The sequence below is a fragment of the Bufo bufo genome, chromosome 6 (assembly GCF_905171765.1).
Source record: "Bufo bufo chromosome 6, aBufBuf1.1, whole genome shotgun sequence".
Taxonomy (NCBI): Eukaryota; Metazoa; Chordata; class Amphibia; order Anura; family Bufonidae; genus Bufo; species Bufo bufo.
The window spans coordinates 295,993,727-296,004,359 of NC_053394.1; the positions used below are offsets into that span (position 1 = coordinate 295,993,727).

A 10,633-nucleotide genomic window follows, 5' to 3' on the forward strand; every position below is an offset into this window, starting at 1 on the left:
AGTTGTTTTGGCCACGCCTAATGCTTTTGCTATCTCTCTGATGGGTTTGTTGTGTTTTTTTCAACCTAATGATGGCTTGCTTCACTGATAGTGACAGCTCTTTGGATCTCATCTTGAGAGTTGACAGCAACAGATTCCAAATGCAAATAGCACACTTGAAATGAACTCTGGACCTTTAATCTGCTCATTGTAATTGGGATAATGAGGGAATAACACACACCTGGCCATGGAACAGCTGAGAAGCCAATTGTCCCATTACTTTTGGTCCCTTAACAAGTGGGAGGCACATATGCAAACTGTTGTAATTCCTACACCGTTCACCTGATTTGGATGTAAATACCCTCAAATTAAAGCTGACAGTCTGCAGTTAAAGCACATCTTGTTTGTTTCATTTCAAATCCATTGTGGTGGTGTATAGAGCCAACAATTTTAGAATTGTGTCGATGTCCCAATATTTATGGACCTGACTGTATGTCTTTGTAGTATGGCCTCACAGAGAACTGAGGGCTTCCATACATGTACACTCGAGTAGACTAGTAGTCAAACATTTTTTTTTTTTTATCTGGACAGTACTTTCCAGTACTACATTCATTATATTTTACATTTTATATGAATGAATATATGAGTTACTTTCATGTTTTGTGACTACTTAGAAAATTATGATTGACAGGCTATAATTAAAAATATATTGACAAGGTGTGGTGAGTGTATCTCTCTGATGTCTGAGACATGGTTTCGTACTTCAGTCAGCTGATTCACTAATCCCATTATTATGCCTTAGTTTTGTCAGTAGCTTTGAAATCTGACAAACTTAAAAGACATATGATGCAGAATGATGCATATAAAATGTCTATAAACTGACTTAATGTCATTACGCAGTCTCATATATATAAAGGTCCAGTGCAGAGGACATTTGTATTGTGCACTTCAACAAGCAGCAATCTCCAGTTCCCTGCAGTAAGGTGTGAAAACAAAGAAAACAATGAGCCACGGTGCCAGCCACTCTTCTTCTCGATCTCTGGTGGGAGTCTGTCATATTGGTGGTCAAAACCATAAAGCCTCCAGCCATATCTCTTCTCTCCACCATGATCTCCATAAAGACCATCAGAAGAGCTCTTCTATTTCACACCATGGTGGTTACCACAAAGATTCCAATGTTCATAGAAGAACCGCAAGAGTATCTATTTCCACACGGCCTTTTGGTCATGGTCATGCAATTGGGAAAGTCCATGGTGGTCATAGTCATGGAAGTCTCCTGAAAAGCTCTAGAGGTCATAATGACTGGAAGAATACTGGTCTTCTGGACATCAATGAGAAGGAGACCATGCAACATCTTAACCAGCGACTATCTTCCTATCTTGAAAAGGTTCATTCCCTGGAGCAAGAGAATGCTCAATTGGAGAGAAATATTTGTGAGTGGTATGCCAACAATGCACCAAATAGTTTGCCAGATTCCAGTCAATACTTTAGAACCATCCAGGATCTCCAAAATAAGGTAAAAAACAAGTAGTATACTCTTCAAGATAAGATATTTAGTAGAGATGACCAAATTTCTTAAAAGCTTGATTTGACTGATTCACCGAATTTCACAAAAAAATTTGCTTAGTGACTTATTACTTTGTCACGAAGTGCATTTTTTTTGTAAGTAGCGGGTGCAATAACAGGGAGCTGCGATAGCACCGCCCCCGTCCTTGTACCCCTCAGATGCCGTGTTCATACATGATCACGGCATCTGAGAGTAACATTAACAATAAAAAAAATTAAATCAAACTTGCTGCCTCCATTTGCTCGCGATGGGCCAGCTGTCGCCATCGTGCTTTAAGATCTCGGCCGAAAACTTGTGTGGTGCGAGATTATGACCGGCTGGCCGGCGTGATTATGTAATCTCGCGCAGCACGGGAATTCGGCCGAGATCTTCAAGCAAGGTGGAGGCTGGCAGCCCGTCACGAGCAAATGGAGGAGGTAAGTTTGAATTTTTTTGTTTTTTATACTATTTCAGGTTAAATCGATTAGCTGACATGAAGCACGAGGAAATTCGGCTTCGTGGCGAATCAAATGTATCCTGAAATTCGGATCGAATTCCACTTCGTGGGATTCGATTCGCTCATCTCTAATATTTATGTTAAATATATATATTCTGTAAAAAAAAATCTAAAATTCTGTATTACTTTCAGATCTTTTCCATCAATGTGAATAATGCACAAGTTGTCCTGCAAATAGATAATGCACAGTTGGCAGCAGATGATTTGAGAAACAAGTATGTATTTCAGTGCATATTGCAGTAAATCAGTTTTTACATTTTTGTTCTTTTACATTTCTTCTGTGTTAGAAGGGTTCCCCGAAAAAGGTGATTGCAGCACTTTCCACTGACATGTCATCACAGGGGAAATGAACTATTACATGATAGTTATTGGACTTAATGGATTATCAGTGTAATGAATGGCAGAGCATCCAGAGAGTCTGTTACAGTTAACCTCCTATTAACTAAGCATGTACATAGGGAATTTAAAATTGGGTTTTTTACTTGAAATTTCAGGCCTTAATATAACCAAATCAAATTGCAACTGGCTGGCCTTATTATATATTTTTTATAAAATTGAAACATCAGTTGCCTAATGCCAAGTTCTTGTTAACTTTATTACATAGATATGAAATTGAGCTCAGTTTGAGAAGTAATGTTGAAGCAGATGTTAGTAGCCTTCGTAAAGCCTTGGAAGAGCTAAACATGCAAAGACAAGATTTGGAGATACAAGTTCGATGCCTTCAAGAGGAGCTTTTACAATTAAAGAGCAACCATGAAGAGGTAAAAGGAAAAAAAGAAATTGTACGTTTATTGCAATGCTTTAGACAACATAAATATATTGTACTTTTGTTGTTGTCTCTTAAGGAGGTGAACACTCTGAGGGCTCAACTGGGTGCTAGAGTCAACGTGGAAGTTGATGCCGCTCCTTCTGTAGATTTAAATAAAGTCCTATCTGAGGTTAGACAACAATATGAGAACCTGATGGAGAGGAACCTCAGAGAGGTTGAGAGCATATTCCTTGCAAGGGTAAGACTTTAATAATGTTTTTTTTGTAATAAACATGTCAATTGCTTTGTAAGCCTTTTATATTCTGTCAGAGGATCTTATATACTGTAGCATAAAGTCACCTATTCAAGCTTCTGAACACTACTATGTCACAGAAATGGGCTGTAGACATGGGAATTCATAGTCTACTATTGTCTCATATTTTACCGCCCTATGACTTTGAGTTTATACAAAGGCGTACAGGGGTTTTCTTTTCCAATAGTGTCATTTGAAATGTTAAATAATAATAATCTTTATATAGTGATGGCATATTTCGCAGCACTTTACAATTCAGAGGGATCATGTACAAGCAAAGTGGACATTACAGATTAAAAAGTCAACAATTCACACTCATAGGAGTGAGGGTCCTGTTTGCGAGAGCTTACAATATAGGGGTGACACACAAAGTGTAAGTGCTTGCATTGTACAACGGTCCAGCCATTTTTTTTATATATTATAGGGAAGTACATATAGGCTGCATGTGCTGACACTAGTCAATACAAATAATAAGTGGTTGGTTGAAGGGTATAGGTTCTAGGAGATAATATAGAACGGGGCAGAAAGGCGTTACATTAGGGAATGTTATAGGCCTGCCTAAAAAATGTGTTTTTAGGGCACACTTGAAACTGTGGATGTTGGGAATCAATCTGATTGTATGGGGCAGTACATTCCAGAGAACTTGTGAAGCATGAGTATAGTCTTTTAGAAATTAGTGGGTGGTTCAGATTATGGAGGATGTCAGTCTGAGATCAATGGCAGAGAGAAGAGCGCAAGTATGATGGCAGACAGAAATGAGCGAGGAGATACAGGGCAGCGCAGCACTGTGGAGAGCTTTGTGGATAAGAGCGAAAAGTTTAACTTTGTATTCTATATTGAATGGGCTACCGGTACAGTGACTGACACAGGGCGGAGTCATCGGTAAAGTGGTCTGATAGAAAGATAAGCCTAACTGCTGCATTTGGAGTGGATTGGAGAAGGTAGCATTTAGTGAGAGGGATACCAACCAGTAGGGCATTCCTCTAGTCCAGATGAGAATGAATCAGGGGAACAATTAGAGTTTTGGCTGGCTGGAAAATACTATATTATAGAGGTATGCTATATTATACAGGTAAATTGCTATATTATACAGTTATTTCTCCTATAAGTATTACCATGCAAAGGCACACATAAGTTCATGTTATTGAACTATATGGAGTCATTTTTTAAGACCAGCATTTTAAAAGCTGGTCTTAATAACCTTGCGCTGGTGTTTGATGCTCCTAAGTTATGTGCGGCCTATACATAACATAGGTGCATCCACCACCGGCCAAAATATGCGACAGCTCCCTTGCTGGAGTAGATTTAGATAATTTTCTATATCTAAAACAGGCATAGAAAATGATAAATGATATGGGCCAGGCGGCCCACCCCTTCCCTGCCCACGCAACACACCCTTTTTTAGAACTGGCATACGTGGTGTGGACAGGAAAAAAGTTGCAGATTCAGCTGCAAATCCCATTTGCGACCGAATCGGCTACAGATATAAGCGAAAAATGTGCATGTATCTATTCATAACTAACCCCCATAATTTTTTCATGTGAGACCATACCTGGTCTGTGCAAAGCTATTTCAATGTGTAATACATGTAGTTTGTGATTTGGAAGACTTGTATTTTAGTTTAGTTGCTAAACATTTCCAAAATACCAATATGTGATAAAGAGTGTAGAAGAAGTATTTTCTATGACTCTTCTGTTCAGAAACTTTCCTTCAGTTAGACTTTCTTTCTACTCTTCTCTCATTACAGAGTGCAGAACTGAACCGTGAAGTTTCCTCTGGTGCTGAACATCTACAGTCAGTTAGTAATGAACTCATAGACCTAAGACGCTCGGCTCAGGCCCTGGAAATTGAGCTGCAGAGTCAACTGAGTTTGGTAAGAGTTTTAAATACAAATATTCCATAGAAAACACAATGAATATTGTCATTGATTTAAGAGGTAATCTGGTTTAGACAAATCCGACTTTTTAGTAGGCTCCTGGAGGAGATAAATATCTGATCATGGGGGTACAACTGCTAGATTCTCCACAATTATGAGAACATTGTTCCCATGTCACTTATCAATGGAGCAGCAGGTGTTGAGCATGTAGGCTGAACACAATTCACTCACTATGGAATTGACAGAGATAGCCAAGTACAGAACTGGATGAGGGATACTTTTATATTTTGGGGAACTGTCTTTAAAGGCTATGTACACCTTTGGGTGCAGTTTTTTAATATTATTGCATTGTGCTCATTTTGAGCTAAAAATGTTTTTTAAATTGGTCTTTATTAAAAATATGGCGTCCTTTTTTTCTGTACAGAGATGAGATGCTCTAGTTAGCACCCTTTGGATTATTTGTCTTCACCGTCAGACCAGGAGCAGATGGACTCTTTATCTCTGCTCTCTGACATTATAAACATTATAGCTCAGTTCTTATCTTACTGATAAGAACTTGGCTTAAATAAGTGTTTAGGACCTCTCAGTAGTTTAGAGATAAGGCTTATTAGATGACCGGCACAAAGTGAAAGTATCAGTCACACAGCTAGAAACACAGTTAACTCTTTCTGACAGAACAGCTCAATATTTTTAATAAAGGCCCATGGAAAAAATTATTTTTTAGCCAAAAAGAGAGTAACATTCAATCATAAAAAAATTGCTTCCAAAGGTGTACATAGCCTTTAACTAAGAATTCTGTAATAAGGTAAATGGGGTTTCTAAACTGTGCAGACTCTTCAAAGTGGAAGGGTGTTCTTCAAGTGGTTACTTTAAACTATCTAAATAGTATGTTCACTTTATTATAGAAATCAGCCATGGAAAACACTTTGGCAGAAACAGAAGCCACGTTTGGTTCCCAGCTTGCTCAGTTACAAGCAATGATTGATAACATCGAAGCTCAGCTTGGCCAGATACGCTCTGACCTTGAACATCAAAACATTGAATACAAAATCCTTATGGATCAGAAGACCCATCTGGAGATGGAGATCGCTACATACAAACAATTGCTAGATGGCCATGACATACAGTATGTAAATCAGAGGACCTCCTTGATTTTATTGTAAACAATATGATAATAGTAACAATCTAATTGTAACATAATATTTTTATGTTTGTACAGCGTTCCACTTCATCATGGCACAGAACATAAAGACAGTAAGTCTCATTCTTTCTAAGATTCTGGAGGGCCATAACATAATATAACCTCAAGTGCCCACCTCTGTCTACCAATTTAACTCCATTTTATGAATCTAACAGTATAATATCATTTATATGTTTTTTGTTGTTAATGAGTTTTTAACTATTATTAACTTCTCACTTGTTCCAACAGAGCTTCTTCACAGCAAGTGCTAGTTGTTTGTGGATGACCACTAAGACTCGTCAACAAGCAAATCTATGCAACTGCAATACAATACATATTACTTTAACCAACAACATTGTACGCATATGATGCATTTGTCTTTCCTCGCATTTTTTTTGTTGAATTGTACAAAGCAAGTTATTCATCCAATGGCTTCATTTCACTGAGAATATATCACAGAGTCTTAGGGTACTTTTACACTTGCGTTATTCTTTTCCGGCATTGAGTTCCGTCCTAGGGGCTCAATACCGGAAAATAACTGATCAGTTTTTTCCTAATGCATTCTGAATGGAGAGCAATCCGTTCACAATGCATCAGGATGTCTTCAGTTCAGTCTTTTTGCCATGTCTTCAGTTCAGTCTTTTTGCCTTTTCAGGATGGAGATAATACTGCAGCATGCTGCGGTTTTATCTCCGGACAAAATTCCGGAACACTTGCCGGACCCATTGAAATGCATTAATGCCTGATCCGGCCCTGAGTGTTCTGGCAAAACGGATCCGGCATTGTGGTCTGTGCATGATCAGACCGCAAAAAATGTAAAAAAAAATTAATGCCGGATCTGTTTTTTCCAGGAGGACACCCGAGAGACGGATCCGGCATTTCAATGCATTTGTCAGGCGGATCAGGATCCTGATCCGTCTGACAAATGCCATCAGTTTGCATGTGCTTTGGCGGATCCGGACGGAATCCTCTGCCGCAAGTGTGAAAGTACCCTTAGCTAGGTTTTTCTTCACCTTCACACTTCTCTTGCATTATTTAAAACACTTGGCCAAGCCAAAGTAGCTTGTTGGCACCCCTGCTACCCAGAACCCCTGAGATATGCCAACAGCATACCTTCCTAGAACATTGCTGTCTAATCAATAACTTACTTATGATGTGCATTGGAGGCTTCCATATACCCCTGGGTTTCCACTGCAATTATATAAAACCCTCTGCAAGATGTAACAGTAGTACTGTACACTTGTCATGACACAGACCTTGGACAACATCAGATTTTTTATGTCATGATATCCTCATGAATTTCACTGTTTATCCCTCCATTTTCCTAAATGCAAAATCTGTTACAGGGCCTCTACCTACCATGTGCCATTTATAATACTGGTGTCTTCTAATGTCGCAGAAGGGCCTTTAGGCTTAACTGGTCACCAGGGCATGTGTGTTCCTGCTAACCCATAAAGCTACAGTGTATGTTCCTAACTGGCTCCAAAGTCAACTGCAAATGGGGTTGTCATCTGCCTCTCCATGCCTGGGCCTACAAGATGATTTATATTCCATCAGATGTTTTATTTTTCATTACTTTACTGTGAATACTATTCTCAATGATACCCTGATAGGCACAGGATCTATTTGATGGATTTGGACTGTATGTTCCCTGCACTTATTTTGACTATGTCTTGTTCTGTTTTTCTTCCAGTCTTCCTCAATAAAATTGCTTATTTCTTGCAAACCGTGGTCATCATTCATTATTCTTATATTTCTATTCATTAAATGCGTTATAAGATTACAAATAAGAATCAGCTTTTTTCCAGTAACAGTGCTGCACTCGTCTATGGGCTGTGTAAAGTGTTACAGCGCTGCTCCACTCCAATGAATGGAGCTGATATGTAATACCAGACACAACCTATGGATGAAGGGAGAAAGACATGAAATGTAGAAAACCAACTGGTCTTACAATACGAATACCTAGTATGTAGAAAACAATTACTAACTATATAAAACATACAGTAAATGCGGTATAACTTGTAGATAGCCTATTCCAGGATGGTGACTGTAATGGAAAGTGCACCCACCTAGGGTACATGCACACGTTCAGGATTCATGTGCGGAGAATCCGCACTGAAATCCGCAGGTGTTCGCAAGCAAATCTGTGCGGTCAATCCGCATTAATTGGTGCGGATTTGCATACGGATTTGCGTGCGGATTTGGTGCGGATTCGGTGCGGATTTTCCGCATGCGGATTTCACTTAGTAATGAAGAAAATCCGGTCAGGAAAAAAAAAATTAATTGACATGTCGCGGATTTTAAAATCCGCACCGCAGGTCAAAATCCGCGCGGAAAAAATCCGCATCGTGTGCATTGAGAATTTCAAATTCTCATAGAATACAATGGACATGACCTACGGTGCGGATTTTCCGCACGCAAATCCGCGCGGAAAATCCGCACGCAATCCTGATCGTGTGCAGGGGCCCTAAGGTCCCAGGGGAACGACTTCAAGCTATACAGGGAGTGCAGAATTATTAGGCAAGTTGTATTTTTGAGGATTAATTTTATTATTGAACAACAACCATGTTCTCAATGAACCCAAAAAACTCATTAATATCAAAGCTGAATATTTTTGGAAGTAGTTTTTAGTTTGTTTTTAGTTTTAGCTATTTTAGGGGGATATCTGTGTGTGCAGGTGACTATTACTGTGCATAATTATTAGGCAACTTAACAAAAAACAAATATATACCCATTTCAATTATTTATTTTTACCAGTGAAACCAATATAACATCTCAACATTCACAAATATACATTTCTGACATTCAAAAACAAAACAAAAACAAATCAGTGACCAATATAGCCACCTTTCTTTGCAAGGACACTCAAAAGCCTGCCATCCATGGATTCTGTCAGTGTTTTGATCTGTTCACCATCAACATTGCGTGCAGCAGCAACCACAGCCTCCCAGACACTGTTCAGAGAGGTGTACTGTTTTCCCTCCTTGTAAATCTCACATTTGATGATGGACCACAGGTTCTCAATGGGGTTCAGATCAGGTGAACAAGGAGGCCATGTCATTAGATTTTCTTCTTTTATACCCTTTCTTGCCAGCCACGCTGTGGAGTACTTGGACGCGTGTGATGGACGCGTGTCATGTTTTTCTTGAAGGATGCAGACTTCTTCCTGTACCACTGCTTGAAGAAGGTGTCTTCCAGAAACTGGCAGTAGGACTGGGAGTTGAGCTTGACTCCATCCTCAACCCGAAAAGGCCCCACAAGCTCATCTTTGATGATACCAGCCCAAACCAGTACTCCACCTCCACCTTGCTGGCGTCTGAGTCGGACTGGAGCTCTCTGCCCTTTACCAATCCAGCCACGGGCCCATCCATCTGGCCCATCAAGACTCACTCTCATTTCATCAGTCCATAAAACCTTAGAAAAATCAGTCTTGAGATATTTCTTGGCCCAGTCTTGACGTTTCAGCTTGTGTGTCTTGTTCAGTGGTGGTCGTCTTTCAGCCTTTCTTACCTTTTCCATGTCTCTGAGTATTGCACACCTTGTGCTTTTGGGCACTCCAGTGATGTTGCAGCTCTGAAATATGGCCAAACTGGTGGCAAGTGGCATCTTGGCAGCTGCACGCTTGACTTTTCTCAGTTCATGGGCAGTTATTTTGCGCCTTGGTTTTTCCACACGCTTCTTGCGACCCTGTTGACTATTTTGAATGAAACGCTTGATTGTTCGATGATCACGCTTCAGAAGCTTTGCAATTTTAAGAGTGCTGCATCCCTCTGCAAGATATCTCACTATGTTTGACTTTTCTGAGCCTGTCAAGTCCTTCTTTTGACCCATTTTGCCAAATGAAAGGAAGTTGCCTAATAATTATGCACACCTAATATAGGGTGTTGATGTCATTAGACCACACCCCTTCTCATTACAGAGATGCACATCACCTAATATGCTTAATTGGTAGTAGGCTTTCGAGCCTATACAGCTTGGAGTAAGACAACATGCATAAAGAGGATGATGTGGTCAAAATACTCATTTGCCTAATAATTCTGCACGCAGTGTATATAGAAATATTCATGGTCATGAAAATTACTGAGTGGACTTAGGAATAACAGTTGTAATTTTAAGGCATCAGCTATTTTGAATACACAAAATATCCAGGAAAAAGTAACATGGAGGTCCCTTTGCGTATTGCCCCACTGGTCTATTTTCGTAGACAGTGGTGGAATCCAGCCCCACCCCCCACCGCCTTGCTTGGGCAGCAGGAACTGCTTGGCACAGGAACCGCTTGTGCTTGCTAGTGCCCGCATCACACTTCACATCCCTGTACAGCAGTTCCATGTGGGCAATGAATGCAGCAGAATCCGCTATGCACAGAAGCTGGTGAGCACTGAACCCTAGTTTAGAACTACCCACATCATCCCTTTACAGAGCTTCGATGTGGGCACTGATTGCAGCAGGAGCGGCCGGCCACAGGTTGGTGAAG

General features: G+C 40.0%; 1 protein-coding gene across 1 annotated transcript; it reads left to right on the plus strand.

Annotated features, from left to right (window-relative positions):
* Nucleotides 1–1,085: 1,085 nt before the first annotated feature.
* LOC121005672 (keratin, type I cytoskeletal 42-like) lies at nt 1,086–7,865 on the plus strand. Its single transcript, XM_040438447.1, has 8 exons — nt 1,086–1,177; nt 1,264–1,495; nt 2,175–2,257; nt 2,647–2,803; nt 2,888–3,049; nt 4,851–4,976; nt 5,885–6,105; nt 7,853–7,865. Exons 1-8 carry the CDS (start codon nt 1,086–1,088, stop codon nt 7,863–7,865), a joined length of 1,086 nt encoding a protein of 361 aa, XP_040294381.1.
* Nucleotides 7,866–10,633: the final 2,768 nt, after the last annotated feature.

What these genes read in the sequence shown, in the direction of transcription:
- LOC121005672 (XM_040438447.1), top strand. Translation starts at nt 1,086, where the DNA reads ATGATCTCCATAAAGACCATCAGAAGAGCTCTTCTATTTCACACCATG. An exon ending in TTCATAGAAGAACCGCAAGA is followed by an intron (nt 1,178 to 1,263) that starts GTATCTATTTCC and finishes TCTCCTGAAAAG; the next exon opens with CTCTAGAGGTCATAATGACT. An exon ending in AGAGCATATTCCTTGCAAGG is followed by an intron (nt 3,050 to 4,850) that starts GTAAGACTTTAA and finishes CTCTCATTACAG; the next exon opens with AGTGCAGAACTGAACCGTGA.